This window comes from Xenopus tropicalis, chromosome 4 (assembly GCF_000004195.4).
Source record: "Xenopus tropicalis strain Nigerian chromosome 4, UCB_Xtro_10.0, whole genome shotgun sequence".
NCBI classification, from domain to species: Eukaryota; Metazoa; Chordata; class Amphibia; order Anura; family Pipidae; genus Xenopus; species Xenopus tropicalis.
The window spans coordinates 80,187,338-80,205,589 of record NC_030680.2 but is presented as its reverse complement, the minus strand read 5'-3'; the positions used below and the strand labels follow the sequence as shown (position 1 = coordinate 80,205,589).

General features: G+C 40.4%; 1 protein-coding gene across 5 annotated transcripts in view; it reads left to right on the top strand.

Annotated features, from left to right (window-relative positions):
* The window catches only part of nexn (nexilin F-actin binding protein), a 58,495-nt gene extending 40,462 nt beyond the window's left edge, over window positions 1-18,033 (top strand). For 4 of the 5 annotated variants that reach the window (XM_004913916.3, XM_004913917.3, XM_004913914.3 and 1 more), the window contains 5 exons: window positions 4,956-5,153; window positions 6,054-6,275; window positions 14,201-14,386; window positions 17,209-17,563; window positions 17,665-18,033. In XM_004913916.3, coding sequence (XP_004913973.1) covers window positions 4,956-5,153; window positions 6,054-6,275; window positions 14,201-14,386; window positions 17,209-17,563; window positions 17,665-17,678 — 975 coding nt within the window. In that variant the 3' untranslated portion in view covers window positions 17,679-18,033. Of the gene's footprint in view, window positions 1-4,955; window positions 5,154-6,053; window positions 6,276-14,200; window positions 14,387-17,208; window positions 17,575-17,664 lie in introns of those variants that run through there. The other variant, XM_012961516.2, reaches the window with a different exon arrangement.
* Window positions 18,034-18,252: the final 219 nt, after the last annotated feature.

Sequence of the window (18,252 nt, the reverse complement as noted above, 5' to 3'; positions counted from 1 at the left end):
AGAAATGGAGTAATATTTAGCCTATTCACTAAAAAAAGTGCCATTAGATTATATTTTGTAGTGCGTTGTGGAAACCACATAGTTGACCCACCAATTTATAACATACGATTTTTTTGTGTAAAACTATTGCTAGACTAAAATATATCGATATATTTATAGACTGTAAGCTCTTTTGGGCAGGGCTCTCTTCACCTCTTGTATCGGCTATTGATTGCTATATACGTTACTCTGTATATCCAATGTATAAAACCCACTCATTGTACAGCGATGTGGAATATGTTGGTGCTTTATAAATATATGTTAATAATAATAATATTTTTGCATTTATTGTATCAGTTACTTATGCTTTAAACTAAACTTGGAATCAGTTAGCTGAAAGATTTTTAACAATTTTTTCTTACACTAAGGGGCACATTTACTAATCCACGAACATCCGAAAAGCGTCCGAATGCGTTTTTTTCATAATGATCGGTATTTTGCGTTTTTTTCGTAAATTGTCGCGACTTTTTCGTAGCCATTACGACTTGCTCGTAAATTGTTGCGACTTTTTCGTAGCCATTACGACTTGCTCGTAAATTGTTGCGACTTTTTTGTAGCCGTCGCGCTGAGTACGAAAGTTTCTGATTCATTCAAGCTTCAGTATCTTTCCTTGGGCCAGGTTGGAGCTGCAGAGTGCCATTGAGTCCTATGGGAGGCTTCCAAAATCATGCAAAGACGCAAAGGTTTGCCCGCCGTTTACGAGCGCTCAATACGAAAAAGTTGCGACAATATACGAGCAAGTCGTAATGGCTACGAAAAAGTCGCGACAATTTACGAGCAAGTCGTAATGGCTACGAAAAAGTCGCGACAATTTACGAGCAAGTCGTAATGGCTACGAAAAAGTCGCGAAATGTTCGTATCCAATCCGATTTTTTCCCATTCGGGATTTGGATTCGTGGATTAGTAAATCTGCCCCTAAATATGATTTAGTCCCATTCTTTGTTATTTTGTTTTATTTCTTAGCAACTATTAAATTGTCGTAATTGTACAGGTATCGGACCCCTTATCCGGAAACCCGTTATCCAGAAAGCTCCGAATTACGGAAAGCCCGTCTCCCATAGACTCCATTATAAGCAAATAATTCAGAATTTTAAAACTGATTTCCTTTTTTTATGTAGAAATAAAACAGAACCTTGTAATTGATCCCAACTAAGATATAAATAATCCTTATTGGATGCAAAACAATCCTATTGGGTTTAATTAATGTTTTATTAATTTTTTAGTAGACTTAAGGTATGGAGATCCAAATTATGGAAAGACCCCTTATCCGGAATACCCTTGGTCCTGAGCATTCTGGATAATAGGTCCTATACCTGTATTATGTTTTGTATGTGCAAGTGTACTGCTGCCATAAGGCGAGCTGAGAAACTAGTCTCAGGCAGCAGCGCCCCTGAGGATTCTAGGGGCAGCAAAAAGCCACTCTTGTCAAGTTAAAGAGGCGAAATTCAGATTTTTAAATTGAAAAATTGACCAATAGTGCAAAAAAAACTAAGCACAGACATTCCCCTGTGTACGTGGATGTAAAAGTACCATCTTGTACTTTTATTTCTATATAAACGTAGAATAGTTGTCCTTTTCATGGAGATTAAGGTGCTATGCAATTGAGCACGAGTTTTAGTAATTCATACAGCTCAATTTCCAAAAACACTTTAGATTGCTTGTTACCACGCTGTCTGATCCGATGCCTACCTTTAAAGGAACAGTAACACCAAAAAATGAAAGTGTATAAAAGTAACTAAAATATAATGTGCTGCTGCCCTGCACTGGTAAAAGTTGTGTGTTTACTTCAGAAAGTCTACTATCATTTATATAAATAAGCTGCTATGTAGCCATGGGGGCAGCCATTCAAAGGAGAAAAGGCACAGGCACATAGCAGATAACAGATAAAACACTATTGTATTCTACAGAACTTGTCTGTTATCTGCTAAGCAAACCTGTGCCTTTTCTCCTTTTTTCCAGGCTGAATGGCTGCCCCCATGGCTACACAGCAGCTTATTATATAAATTATAGTAGTGTTACTGTAGCAAACACACCAGTTTTACCAGTGCAGGGCAACAGTGCATTATATTTTTATTACTTTAAAGCTCTTATTTTTTGGTGTTACTGTTCCTTTAATAACATTTTAGTAATGTATGTTCAGTAACTGTTCAGTATGTTTAGTAATGTATGTTCAGTAATGTTATGTTTTATAAATGTTTTTACGTATTTTAATCAATATTTGATTAACTCTCTCAATTTTTGTGATGAGTAACCTTTCTTTCTCTGTTATTTTAGCCAGCCACAGTTGTGTTAACATACAGAAGCTATGTATTATTTTGGGTGTGGCATAAGCTAACATAGGTGTGACCACTGACCTAATGTACCGCTGTATACCGCTGATGCTACCTAATGTGCCCCTGTATACTTTGTTTTGAAAGTAGCATCAAAATATGTTAACAGTAGCATCTCCTGATCGAATTGATCATAGTGTGACAGGGATCTAAGATTTTAAGCTCCAGTGAGAAAGGGACTGATGAGAATGGGGTATAATCATGAAAGGTACTGTAGAATATATGCTGCAATATAGAAATAAAAGGATAATAATAACAAATGTGGGTGGGCCCAACCTATGGGAAGAATCCCTATTGCATTCTTAATGCTCTTGGAAGCACAGTTTCAAGGTTAATGATGATAGAATATGGGGTGAACACATGGTATTTGCCATAGATATTCTTGGAGTAACACAGCAATGGATTTTTCCTATATCCTTTTTTGCTGTGAGCTAAGCAGAGATCTGATGGAATGTTGGGCCTCAGAGAGCCTTACACCAGAAAGGTCTAAAAACTGTTGAAGCCTCACCATAGTATAGAAACCAATGATTAATCACTAAAACACATACAGTGTTTTTGTTTTAAGCAAGATTACATTAACAAAAGCCGATTTATCAAAATGAAAGTTAAGAAAGCAAGAGCTATTGTCCATTCTATATTTGTTAGGAGTCACATAGGAAACAGCTGCAAAAAAGTGCAGTTTTAATAATCTAAAAGTATAAAAGTGTAGCATTTTGAATATTGAGTAGATGTAAGAAATGCTAAGCTTACTCTCTCAGAAGTAGGTTATACAGTTGAAAAGTGTTGCAGAATTCCCCTGCCATCATATGGCAATTACTCATACTGCAGCCTTTATTTAAAAATGAATGTTTAATAGAAAAAAAGAACTATTACTACTACACTAGCCTAAGTTATTTGGTTGCTGGTGTGACTTACTTTAGCAATCAGTTTAAATCTTGCATTTCACAGTGAAAAAAATATTTTTTTGGATTACTTTCTACTAAATGTTAGTAGTTGAGTCATTAAAAGTTAATTTTAAGGTGAACACTCCCATTTAAAGGACATATATCTAAGTCAGTGCTGTCCAACTTCTGTGGTTCTGAGGGCCAGAATTTTTCTGGCCTGCATGGTGAAGGGCCGATAATGGAAGCCAGTTTTGACCACTCCCCTTTTTAAACCACACCCACTTAAAACCACACCCATGTTATTACAAGGGCTGTTAAGACCATACCCACATAAATGGTGGTAGCAAAGCCAGAAACCAAATGGTTGGTACTCACTGCAGGAATATTACTCATTTCTCATATGGGAAAAAGTTCATGTCAAATTAAGCCACACCCTTAAATTCATATGCCTCCTCATCCTCTATGGATAGCACAGCAACCCCCAGCACATAACACACCTTAGGGACCCACTAAACACAATTTTCAAATGGTACCAGACTTCCAGAACAAACCCCCACCATGTTCACCTTCATCGGGCAGCATAGGGCAGGCAGAGTATGGCACACAGAAAGCATAAGGCAGACAGGGTATGGCACACACAGGCAGTGTTGGGCAGGCTGAGTATGGCACATACAGGGAGCAGTGGGCAGGTAGAGTATGGAGTACACAGGCAGCCTAGGGCAGTCAGAGTATGACACTCACAGGCAGTGTAGGTCAGGCAGAGTATGACACTCACAGGCAGTGTAGGGCAGGCAGAGTATGACACTCACAGGCAGCGTAGGGCAGGCAGAATAGAAATAGAGACAAGGACTATGTGACTATACAAGTAACTGGTCATGAAAACTCCAAGATAAACAGAACACAATGCCTGCACTGCTCATACAGTCTTATGTTTAAATGCAACAATCTGAAACTAACATTCAGACTGAAATTGTAGGATAACCCTTATAAAAAAAAGTGGATAATGTTCTGAACATAAAATACATCCAGAACCCAATCTTACGAAAGTGACTTCCATTTTAGGTCCCCCAAGGATATTGTCCGCTACACAGTACATTCTCAGATGTTATTGTTAGGCGACCAAAATTTTCTAACCTGGCCGGGACAATAATTCGGACCCCACACATGATCTGAAAATCCTATGAAACTAGGTTTTTTACAATTTTATCAGTACGTGTATAGCCAAGCTTAAGTACTCAAGTACAAAAGCCAGGAAAGAAAAACAAAACCAAGACTGACCCACATAAGGAGGTTCGTCTGTATAGTTCAGCTTAATAGATAGCAGCTGACCAACACTCCCTATAATTTTAATAGATTAGACATACATAAGAGTTTAGCTGACTGCTGCCTAGGAAGCTGCCTTTCAGGATAGCATTAAAAATCATGGGCAAAAAAGCAAGATGATAAGGGATGTGTGATTTCGACAAGCTATGCAAAAATGTTATTGAACAGTGGTGTGACATTATGCCGGGGGGGGGTTCAAAATGTGTTAATCATAATAAAAATAATATCTAAAAACCACTGTATAGTGTGGGCGAGGGGGCACACTGACCGAAAAGTGCCTTTGTTATAAATTTATACATTGGGTTATTTACTGAACTGATTTGAAAGATGCAACTTAGTGAATATAATCAAATAAAAAATATATATATTTATCATGCAGGAGCCTGATGAGGAAAACATTGCTCTGTGCAAAACATTTTCTCAAGAGTCTATAGCTCCAGGTAAACTGGAAATTAATTTTGAAGAGTTTCTTAAGCATAAAATGGATGAAGAGAAAAGAGTTAAGGAGGAAGAGCGCAAACAAAAACTGGAAGAAGAAAAACAAATATTTGCACAATTAAGAGAAGAAATGGGAGAGGTATGGCAATTTTTTCAATTCAGTTTTTATTTTTAAACTTCTTGTTTATAAAAATAATAAGATAACCGGATGTAGCTGGAGGAGTGAAAAAAAGATTGGGGAGTAAACTGCATAAGAAAAATTTGCACATACCACTATACTTAACAGGGGTAGTCCTCTGTATGATATAGAATGGCCAATTCATAGCAACTTTTCAGTTAGTCCTCATTTTTTCTGTAGTATTTGAATTATTTATTAACTTCTTCTTCTGACTCTATCCAGCTTTCAAATTGGGGTCACTGACCCCAGTAGGCAAAAAACTCTTTCTCTGCAAAGAAATTTGAACCCTAGCAGTGAGATAGCTGCTGACATTCCATACTGGAGAGCTGCTGAACAAAACAGCAAAATTATTAAAAAAAAACCACAAGTAAAAATGAATACAAATTTCAAAATGTCTCAGAATAGCACTCCCTACAGCATACTAAAGTTAAAGATGACCAACCCCTGTAACAAGTGCCATGTTAACTGAATATGAACTGTGAGTATAGGCATAATGACTCTTCAAAAGGGTTAAGCCATAGGCGTAGTGGGCCTCTAGTCTCTAGTTTGATATTGAGGGCCAGCTCAGTACCCAGAGGCCCATGGACTGGTGTAAAAACTCAATTTTTGTTTCTCCCTAAAAACCCATGACAAGTTACTTCCAGTCTGTAGACACTTAGCACTTTATGCTACAGGATCTAGGCACCCCATTGTAGTCTTCTTGCTTACTATAGTTATGCAGTAATGTAATAAATAACTGTTGGGGTGCAGATCTAAGCAAAAAAAATAAATAAAATAGCAGATGTGAAGAAATCAACAAGGCTGCCAAGTACCCTTATCAAACACTCACTTTCTGCTTCAACTTTTTTTCTTTTAAAACAGGATGAAGTAAATGAAAGTTCTGGGGCTTTAAGTAAGGAATATGAGGAACTGATCAAGCTGAAAAGGACAGGCTCTATTCAGGCTAAAAATCTGAAAAGTAAATTTGAAAAGATTGGAAAATTATCTGAAGAAGAAATACAAAGAAAAATTGAAGAGGAAAGGTCTAAGAGAAAAGCCATGGACCAGGAGCTGAAAGAGAGAGAGGCAGAACATTTTCATGAGGTCACTGTTTTATTACTTCTACTTTAATCATATTTTATTTAGACAAGTCATAAAATTTTAGTTTCTTTAGGCACCTTCATCAATAACATATTCCTCTGGTTCTACTGATGATCACTACAGAATGAATCCTAAGTTTTTCATACTACTTGTGGCGTTTTCACCATTAGGCATAAAAACTGCAACAGAAAGCTTAGCTGATTATACGTTAACCCATTTATATACTCATATACCTATATATATATATATATATATATATATATATACTGTAAATTCTACAGCAACACCACAACATTTAGATTTCTGGTTTTCAGCAACTGTGTGTTTAAAGTGCACCACGGTGTCTCCATTTGAATAACCCAGATGTACAGTGGCTTGCAAAAGTATTCGGCCCCCTTGAACTTTTCCACATTTTGTCACATTACAGCCACAAACATGAATCAATTTTATTGGAATTCCACGTGAAAGACCAATACAAAGTGGTGTATACGTGAGAAGTGGAACGAAAATCATACATGATTCCAAACATTTTTTACAAATAAATAACTGCAAAGTGGGTTGTGCAGTCAGTTGCCCATAGACATTGCCTGATGAGTGCTAATGACTAAATAGAGTGCACCTGTGTGTAATCTAATGTCAGTACAAATACAGCTGTTCTGTGACGGCCTCAGAGGTTGTCTAAAAGAATATTGGGAGCAACAACACCATGAAGTCCAAAGAACACACCAGACAGGTCAGGGATAAAGTTATTGAGAAATTTAAAGCAGGCTTAGACTACAAAAAGATTTCCAAAGCCTTGAACATCCCACGGAGCACTGTTCAAGCGATCATTCAGAAATGGAAGGGGTATGGCACAACTATAAACATACCAAAACAAGGCCGTCCACCTAAACTCACAGGCCGAACAAGGAGAGCGCTGATCAGAAATGCAGCCAAGAGGCCCATGGTGACTCTGGATGAGCTGCAGAGATCTACAGCTCAGGTGGGGGAATCTGTCCATAGGACAACTATTAGTCGTGCACTGCACAAAGTTGGCCTTTATGGAAGAGTGGCAAGAAGAAAGCTATTGTTAACAGAAAACCATAAGAAGTCCCATTTGCAGTTTGCCACAAGCCATGTGGGGGACACAGCAAACATGTGGAAGAAGGTGCTCTGGTCAGATGAGACCAAAATGGAACTTTTTGGCCAAAATGCAAAACGCTATGTGTGGTGGAAAACTAACACTGCACATCACTCTGAACACACCATCCCCACTGTCAAATATGGTGGTGGCAGCATCATGCTCTGGGGGTGCTTCTCTTCAGCAGGGACAGGGAAGCTGGTCAGTTGATGGGAAGATGGATGGAGCCAAATACAGGGCAATCTTGGAAGAAAACCTCTTGGAGTCTGCAAAAGACTTGAGACTGGGGCGGAGGTTTACCTTCCAGCAGGACAACGACCCTAAACATAAAGCCAGGGCAACAATGGAATGGTTTAAAACAAAACATATCCATGTGTTAGAATGGCCCAGTCAAAGTCCAGATCTAAATCCAATCGAGAATCTGTGGCAAGATCTGAAAACTGCTGTTCACAAACGCTGTCCATCTAATCTGACTGGCTGTTTTGCAAAGAAGAATGGGCAAGGATTTCAGTCTCTAGATGTGCAAAGCTGGTAGAGACATACCCCAAAAGACTGGCAGCTGTAATTGCAGCAAAAGGTGGTTCTACAAAGTATTGACTCAGAGGGCTGAATAATTACGCATTATTTATGTGTAAAAAAATGTTTGGAATCATGTATGATTTTCGTTCCACTTCTCACGTGTACACCACTTTGTATTGGTCTTTCACATGGAATTCCAATAAAATTGATTCATGTTTGTGGCTGTAATGTGACAAAATGTGGAAAAGTTCAAGGGGGCCAAATACTTTTGCAAGCCACTGTAACTCAAAGGGCTCTGGCAAAGAGAAGCCCACAACCAGGGCCACTCCTGCCATGAGGCAAGGTGATAACCTTACCCCCTACAGTGCCCAGTCCAACCCTGTTTTGGACCCACTTTTATAGGTTTAAGGTAGTGATCCCCAAGTTGCTCAACATGTTGCTCACCACCCCCTTTGATTTTGCTCCCAGTGGCCTCAAAGGAGGTGCCTTAAATTTCTGGCTTGGAGACAAGTTTTTGAAGCACAGAGACATAGTTTTACTCCAAGCAGAGCCAATCACAGCCCTTATTTGGCATCCCCAAAGAACCTTTTTCATGCTTGCGTAGCTTACCAATACTTTTTACATCTGAGTGTGGCTCATTTGTTAAAAAGGTTGGGGATCCCTGGTTTAAGGTGTCAAGTCTGGAACTTTTCAAGCAAGTCTGGACAGTGGCATGAATAGACATCACAGGGACCCCTGCAAAAGAAATGTTAGCTCCCCTGTGGCAATACGATTTAATTACGACAGAGTATAATATGTACAGGTAATTAAACCATCATCTCTAAAAAGCCAACCCATGTCTTCTCTAATTCAAATGTGATTCCATACACAACCACTTCTAACCCCCCATGTAAAGAACTTTCTCTCTAGTGATCCCTCTTTTGTCTCTACCATCTCACCTAATTTCTGTCCTGATGTTACTGTCCTTAACTGTGTTCAGCTTTGACATTTCTCAGCCCTTTGAATTTGTCTCTCCCAGATAGATAATACCTCTCTGCTGGATGTCAATAAAGCTAACAGGTCCATCAGAAGGCATGTTGTAGTAGAGATGAACAACAGAGTTTGCCCTCACTGGAGCTTGTTTGGAATTCATTCCCAGAATTCCTTTTGTTTATTTGTATCTGTAGGAGGCAGCCTCCTCAACCCTAATTATATGTTTGTGAAACCACATGGTGATTCTACCTAAAGGTGGCCACACACGTGGCGATCTGCGATCTTTCGTGCGACCATCAGTCGCACGAAAGATAGTCAGACCCGCCACTAACCTTCAGGGCTGAAACGGCAGATAAGGAGGTAGAAACAATAGGATTTCTACCTCCTTCTGCCGATTCAGCACTGACGGCAGATTTTGCTCAGGCGCCTTCTATGGCGCCCGATCAAAATCTTTTGACCTGGCCGATCGGCGAGTTGACCGATATCAGCAGCCTCCTGAGATACCAGTCGACTCGCCGACTTCCCATACAAGCAAGGTGTTTCGTACGATGTTATCGGTGCGTGTATGGCCAGCTTAAGTCGATCAGAAAATCCTCCACTACACTGATGAAAGTCAAGAAAGGCGAAACCAATCTGTAGTTGGGAATCTGATCAGCTATTATCCTGGCTTCTGCTTTAAAACCCAATGGGTGAGTTTTAGCCTATAGGATAAACCCATGTAATTGGGATTATTTTTGGAGCTTGTTTAGAATTCCTTTTGTTTATTTCCCTCACTGCGCTGTGACACTAACATAACATACAAAAAAAAAAAGAAATGTTATACAAATAAACAAACTGTGCCTTGTAGTGAGCCTAAGAGGAGAAATATGTTTGTCAATGCAAAGCTGCTTCATGTAAAAGCTCTAGAGACCTGCAACACATAGTTAAGTCCATAAATATTTGGACAGACAACTTTCTAATTTTGGTTCTGTACATTACCACAATGAATTTTAAATGAAACAACTCAGTGAGATACAGTTGAAGTATAGACTTTCAGTTTTAATTCAGTGGGGTGAACAAACAATTGCATAAAAATGTGAGGCCACTAAAGCTTTTTTTTTTTAACACAATCAGACTCAAAAGTAATTGGACAAGGGCTCAAAAGTAATTGGACAATTAACTCAAAGGCTATTTCGTTGGCAAGTCTGTTGTTATGTATTATCAATTAAGCAGATAAAAGTCCTTGAGTTGATTTGAGGCGTGGTGCTTGCATGTGGAGGATTTTGCTTTGAACATGCGGTCAAAGGAGCTCTCCGTTCAGGTGAAAGAAGACATCCTTAAGCTGCGAAAACAGAAAAAAACCCATCCGAGAAATTGCTACAATATTAGGAGTGACAAAATCTACAGGTTTGGTACATCCTGAGAAAGAAAGCAAGCACTGGTGAACTGAGCAACGCAAAAAGACCTAGACGTCCATGGAAAACAACAGTGGTGGAAGATCGCAGAATCATTTCAATGGTCAACAGCCAACCAAGTGAACAACACTCTCCAGGGAGTAGGCGCAGGGCCGCCATCAGGGGGGCACAGGGGGTATAGTCGTCCCGGGCCCGGACGATTCTAACTTTAAAAAGGGGCCCGGCGGTGCTACAGCTTACTTAGTAGCTCGGGCCCCCTTTAATGAATTCCGGGCCCTGTCATTGGTGGTCAGCGGGTGATCCTATTGGTCGCGCCCCGTGCGTACATGCACGTCGGTACGCACAGGGCGCAACCTTATAAAAGGGCTGGCGTCTTTCGGCACTCAGACTTGCAGAGGAACCGTCAACGAAGTACCTCACCGGAGGAGCCGCCGCCAGAGGAGCCGCCGCAGCCAAGGGGGGCTGGGCTGGGCTGTGCTGTGCTATTCCGTTCTGTGCAGGGCTGTGCTGGCTACCAATGTACAAGGGGGACCCTGCTGGCTACCAATGTACAAGGGGGACCCTGCTGGCTACCAATGTACTAGGGGGGCCCTGCTGGCTACCGATGTACAAGGGGGACCCTGCTGGCTACCGATGTACTAGGGTTGGGGCCCTGCTGGCTACCAATGTACTAGGGGGGCACTGCTGGCTACCAATGTACAAGGGGGACCCTGCTGGCTACCAATGTACAAGGGGGGCCCTGCTGGCTACCAATGTACTAGGGGGGCCCTGCTGGCTACCAATGTACTAGGGTTGGGGCCCTGCTGGCTACCAATGTACTAGGGGGGCACTGCTGGCTACCAATGTACAAGGGGGGGCACTGCTGGCTACCAATGAACTAGGGGGGGGGGCCCTGCTGGCTACCAATGTACTAGGGGGGGCCCTGCTGGCTACCAATGTACTAGGGGGGCACTGCTGGCTACCAATGTACTAGGGGGGCCCTGCTGGCTACCAATGTACTAGGGGGGTCCTGCTGGCTACCAATGTACTAGGGGGGCCCTGCTGGCTACCAATGTACTAGGGTTGGGGCCCTGCTGGCTACCAATGTACTAGGGTTGGGGCACCGCTGGCTACCAATGTACTAGGGTTGGGGCACTGCTGGCTACCAATGTACAAGGGGGGGCCCTGCTGGTTACCAATGTACTAGGGGGGCATTGTTGGCTACCAATGTACAAGGGGGGCACTGCTGGCTACCAATGAACTAGGGGGGGGCACTGCTGGCTACCAATGTACAAGGGGGGCCCTGCTGGTTACCAATGTACTAGGGGGGGGCCCTGCTGGTTACCAATGTACTAGGGGGGCATTGCTGGCTACCAATGTACAAGGGGGGCACTGCTGGCTACCAATGAACTAGGGGGGCCCTGCTGGCTACCAATGTACTAGGGGGGGGCCTGCTGGTTACCAATGTACTAGGGGGGCATTGCTGGCTACCAATGTACAAGGGGGGCACTGCTGGCTGCCAATGAACTAGGGGGGGGCACTGCTGGCTACCAATGTACAAGGGGGGGCCCTGCTGGTTACCAATGTACTAGGGGGGGGGCCTGCTGGTTACCAATGTACTAGGGGGGCATTGCTGGCTACCAATGTACAAGGGGGGCACTGCTGGCTACCAATGAACTAGGGGGGGGGCCCTGCTGGCTACCAATGTACTAGGGGGGCCCTGCTGGTTACCAATGTACTAGGGGGGGCACTGCTGGCTACCAATGTACAAGGGGGTGCACTGCTGGTTACCAATGTACTAGGGGGGGCACTGCTGGCTACCAATGTACAAGGGGGGGCACTGCTGGCTACCAATGAACTAGGGGGGGCCCTGCTGGCTACCAATGTCTCATCTCCGTGAGTCCTTTGTACTGGTGGGAGGGGGCCCCAGAAAATTTTGTTGTGAGGGGCCCCGTGATTTCTAATGGCGGCCCTGAGTAGGCGTATCGATATCCAAGTTTACAATAAAGAGAAGACCGCATGAAAGTAAATACAGAAGGTGTACTGCAAGGCGCAAGCCTCTTATAAGCCTCAAGAATAGAAAGGCTAGATTGGACTTTGCTAAAAAAAAAAAAAAAAAAAAAGCCAGCACAGTTCTGGAAAAACATTCTTTGGACAGATGAAAACAAGATCAACCTATACCAGAAAGATGGCAAGAAAAAAAGTATGGAGAAGGCGTGGAACAGCTCATTATCCAAAGCATACCACATCATCTGTAAAACACAATGGAGGCAGTGTGATGGCTTGGGCATGCATGGCTGCCAGTGGCACTGGGACACTAGTGTTTATCAATGATGTGACACAGGATACAAGCAGCCGAATGAATTCTGAGGTGTTTAGAGACATACGGTCTGCTCAAATCCAGCTAAATGCAGTCAAATTGATTGGGCGGCATTTCATGATACAGATGGACAATGACCCAAAACACACAGCCAAAGCAACCCAGGAGTTTATTAAAGCAAAGAAGTGGAAAATTCTTGAATGGCCAAGTCAGTCACCTGATCTTAACCCAATTGAGCATGCATTTCACTTGTTGAAGACTAAACTTCCGACAGGAAGGCCCACAAACAGCAACTGAAAGCCGCTGCAGTAAAGGCCTGGCAGAGCATTAAAAAGGAGAAACCCAGCATCTTTTGGGCAGGGCTCTCTTCACCTCCTGTATCGGTTATTGGTTGCTTTATATGTTACTTTGTATGTCCAATGTATGTAACCCACCTATTGTACACCACTGCGGAATATGCTGGCGCTTTATAAATGTTAATAATAACCTGGTGATGTCCATGAATTTGTCATTGCCAGCAAAGGGCTTTCCACCAAGTATAAGAAATTAACATGTTAGTTCCAATTATTTAATTTGTCCAATTACTTTTGAACCCCTAAATGAAGGGATTGGTTTAAAAAATGCATTAGTCGCCTCACATTTTTATGCAATCGTTTTGTTCACCCCACTAATTTAAAGCTGAAAATCCGCACTTCAACTGCATCTGAGTTTTCATTTAAAATTCATTGTGATAATGTACAGAACCAAAATTAGAAGAGTTGTCTCTGTCCAAATATTTATGGACCTAACTACAACAGAAAAGGACCTTGGCTTGGGGATTCTCTCATGTGATGTGCAAATGGTATGGGTAGGGGCCAGGGCTGCAGGCAGAGCAAAAGGTAATTAAGCACTGTGGCAGCATTTATGCACCCCTCCTCCTGTATCCCGACCCTCCACTACACCTCAGCAAACAACTGGCCCGGCCCCACCACAGTAAGCAGTAGCAGGAAAACAGTGGCAAGTGACAGGCAGCAAAAGAGCACCTAGCAAAAGTAAAATATCTGATATCCATTCCAGGCCACATCTCTTTCTGTCCACCCCAGTTGCGGGGTCTGCTTCCTCAGTAGTAACGTCACTGGGTCTGGATTGGGCTTCAAAAAAGATAGTATGACATCTCACAGAAGCCCCTTTGGCTGCTCCCAATGATTAGTGGATATTGAGAGGTAAAGTTGTACAATAGCTGGAAGAAGGACCCATATTTAAAGTATCTGTTTGGATAAGCATATTATTGGGGCACAATGACAAATGCTGCTACAAAAGGAGAATGTTATTTTTCAAGCTACCCCCCATGACAACAGTATAAAAACCCATATATAATCACCATGAGTTATATAGCACCAGAAGTCTCATCTGCACTTTAAATTATTATTAACTTAAAGTTTCATAGTAATATCAGTGTGCCCAAGCTGCCACTACTACTTGTATGCAGGAAAAACATTTAAAATACTTACCAAAGATCCCTTAAGTTTTTCCAAAATGAATAACTTGGAACTGAAAAAAATTCGCTTGGATGAGTTATGAAAAGTTTTTCAAGATGACTCAGATTGCGTACAATTATATTAACCTGTTTTACTAATATTTGTAGGATGAAGATGTTGATGTCAGACCAGCTATCAAGAGTCATGCACCATTTTCCCACAAAGTTAACATGAAGGCTAGGTTTGAACAAATGGCTAAAGCCAGAGAGGAAGAAGAGCAGAGGAGAATTGAAGATCAAAAACTTCAGCGTATGCAGTTTGAACAGAAGGAGATTGATGCAGCCTTACAAAAGGTAATGGTTTTTGTAAATACAGGTATATGACCTCTTATCCAGAATGCTCGGGACCAAGGGTATTCCAGATAAGGAGTCTTTCCGTAATTTGGATCTCCATAACTTAAGTCTACTAAAAAAGCAATAAAACATTAAACCCAATAGGATTGTTTTGCCCCCAATAAGGATTCATTATATCTAAGTTGGGATCAAGTACAGGTACTGTTTCATTGTTAGAGAAAAAGGTAATTGGTTTTAAAAATCTGAATTATTTAATTAAAATGGAGTCTATGGGAGAAAGGCTTTCTGTAATTCGGAGCTTTCTGGATAATGGGTTTCTTGATAAGGGATCCCATACCTGTATTTACAAAAAAATATCTTCCAGAATATTGGGGAGTTATAAATTATAATGGGTGTACCCTTTCTCCCTGGAATTCAGACATGATAAACCCTGAAATGCCTTGTGGTTTACTTGGGGCAGACAGCAGATATTTACATAAGGCAGGGCTAGCTCTATAGACTTTAGTGGCATAGTACCCCCACAGTAAAAGTCTGCATTGAATATTTTAGTTCAGGCAGGTAATATGGAAGCTTCCTTTCATGTTAAATATGATTTATATGAACAACAACTTGTCTATAATTTTTGAAACAGACCTATAAAACCTATTATAGAAAGCTCTGACTTTGTGTCTATTGTTTAACTAAATGACTAAATTTAATATACAGTAGTAACCCATTTTACATTTTTCAGGGCACCAGAAAAAGGTGTGTAAAATCCTGGACATTTAGGCAAACGCATTAAGCATAATATAATAGTGTATAATAAGGGATAATTTAAAATCAGGGGATGTAAAATTAAGGTTCAACTGTTTAAAACAGTGGTTCTCAACCTTCCTAATGCCGCAACCCTTTAATACAGTTCCTCGTATTGGGGTGACCCCCAACCATAAAATTATTCCTAAAACCATTGGAAATGTGTGTTTTTCAATGGTCTTAAGTGACCCCTGTGAAAGGGTTGTTTGACCCCCAAAGGGGTCCTGACCCAAAGGTTGAGAACCGCTGGTTTAAAAGATAATTTATGAATTAAGTATGCTTCCCATTAAAGGGGACCTGTCACCCTAAGAAGTAACTCCAAAGGAACATCAAAGGAAGCGATTTGCTGTGCAAATTATTTTGCTCATCCCTGACTGAAACGCATAACCCCTACAGCACTATAAAAAAAAAACAAAGAAAAAATAAATAGTTTATCATGTTCACTTAGTATGAGATATATGCAGTTTTTTTGAATTGCAGTCTGAAATTTCTGGTTGCTACAGTCCATTGGAAAGTCGCTAACTGGGACATGCTTAATATAAAAAGTTAATAAAGCTTTTTGAATTTAGCACACACCAAAAACAGATTATCTACAATTCACAAATTAAATTGCTTTTCAACAAATGCCATACACCAAATTTAATACTTATTAACCGATTCATTTTTTTTTTTTTACATCAAAAGTTTTCTATCCTATTAAAAATGGCTTTTAAATAGGAATGGCATTCCTCTGTTAAAGGAACAGTAACACCAAAATATGAAAGTGTTTTAAAGTAATTGAAATATAATGTACTGTGGCCCTGCACTGGTAAAACTGGGGTGTTTGCTTCAGGAACACTACTATAGTTTATATAAATAAGCTGTTGTGTAGCCATGGGGGCAGCCATTCAAGCTGGAAAAAAGGCACAGGTTACAGAGCAGATAACAGATAAGACACCATTGTATTCTACAGGGTTTATCTGTTAGCTGCTATATAACCTGTGCCTTTTCTTCTTTTGAATGGCTGCCCCCATGGCTACACACCAGGATTAATATAAACTCTAGTAATGTTTCTGAAGCAAACTAAACTTTTACCAGTGCAGGGCAGCAGTACATTATAGTTTAATTTCTTTGAAATATATACATTTTTTGTTGTTACTGTTCCTTTAAAGGAACAGTAACACCAAAAAATTAAAGTGTATAAAAGTAGTAACAATATGTTACTGTTGCCCTGCATTGTTACAACTGGTGTGTTTGCCTCAGAAAGACTACTATAGTTTATGTAAGTAAGCTGCTCTGTAGCCATGGGGGCAGCCATTCAAAGGAGAAAAGGCACAGGTTACTTAGCAGATAACAGACAAACCACCATTATATGGGGCTTATGTACTAGTTATCTGCTATGTAACCTGTGCCTTTTCTCCTTTTTTTCAGCTTGAATGGCTGCCCCCATGGCTACACAGCAGCTTATTTATATAGTAGCTTTTCTGTAGCAAAAACATGTTTTTTTTTTTGCAGAGCAACAGCACATTATATTTTAATTACTTTAAAACACTTTTATTTTTTGATGTTACTGTTCCTTTAAAGCTCCCTAGATTGATTATTATTATTCATTGTGGTTTTATTCTTCCAGGTATTTTCTGTAGCAGTAATTCTTGAATAAAACTGCAAAAATAAAAAACCCCAAAAACCTATTTTGTATATATCATGTTTAGTCATAAAGACCTTTGGTTGTCACCCGTGTCTATCTCTTTTGTCGTCATACACATGGCTGTACATTTTACTAATTTATCAATGAGTATGTACATTACAGTTCCCCATTTCTTGTTCATACTGAAGGAAACTGCCGAAAATGGTTGGCAGTGGCATGCAGGGTTTGTTCATTTTGCTGCTACATAAATGAGAATATATATCTCATACAGCAAGATTTTACTGCTTTTCAAACTATAAGTATATATTTAGAATTGGTAAGAAGCAAAATTCTACCCACTAACATTTATTTGGTGTGTGCTGTATACTATCTGAGGTGATGCATCCCACTTAACATTTTACAGAAAAAAGAAGAGGAGGAGGAAGAGGAAGCAAGTGTTAATGGTTCACAATATGAAGATGAAGAGCTTGCTCGGTCTGGGGCACCCTGGTTTAAGAAACCACTTAAAAATATGTCCGTTGTTGATGGAGAACCAGTAAGGTTTACTATTAAGGTCACTGGTGAGCCAAAACCCACCATTACATGGTGGTTTGAAGGTGAAATGCTACAGGACTGCGAAGACTATCAGTATATTGAAAGAGGAGAAACATACTGTCTTTATCTCCCTGAGACATTTCCAGAGGATGATGGGGAATATATGTGTAAAGCAGTAAACAGCAGAGGCACAGCAGCAAGCAGCTGTATTCTCAGCATTGAAAGTAAGAACTAAAGTATTTCTCACACTTGAATTTTAGATTGCATGATCTTTAAACATTCAAGTCTAAATTCTCTCTCCTTAATCTTCCTTTTCTTGCTCTAGCTGATGACTATTAATCTGCTTTACTGGAGTTTCCCTTCTTTGACTCATTGCATCCATCCTTTCTTCAGTGGGGGCCAAGTAACACGAGAACACCTGCTACATTAATGTGGCATTCCTGAAACAAACAATGGCAAGGCAATGAATGCATGTTTGACAGGCGCAATGCTGAACAGAATGACATTTTAGTAGCTTTGTATTAAAGTTATTTCACAGCTGAACTTATTTTATAAATATTGTTTTTTGTTCAGAAACTAGGAAATTGAAATTACTACTTCATTTATCTTTTCTGAAGTTGAATTTGATGCTTTTATTTTCAAACAGCTGTATAACTGCAAAAACTTTTCCAATAAATAATTTCATTTTACCTTACATTACTGTATTATTTCACACACTGGAAAAGTCTCACAAGTACTTTAAAATTTACAAATAAATTGGACAAAAAAAAAGCTTACGCTAGAATTCAGAGTTTAATATTTTATTTCTCATACATCCAATAGAAATGCAAATATATTCACAAAGTGTGAAACAACACATGCAGAATATACAATTGCAAAGGCAGATAACTTAACTCTGGACTGAAGTCATTCT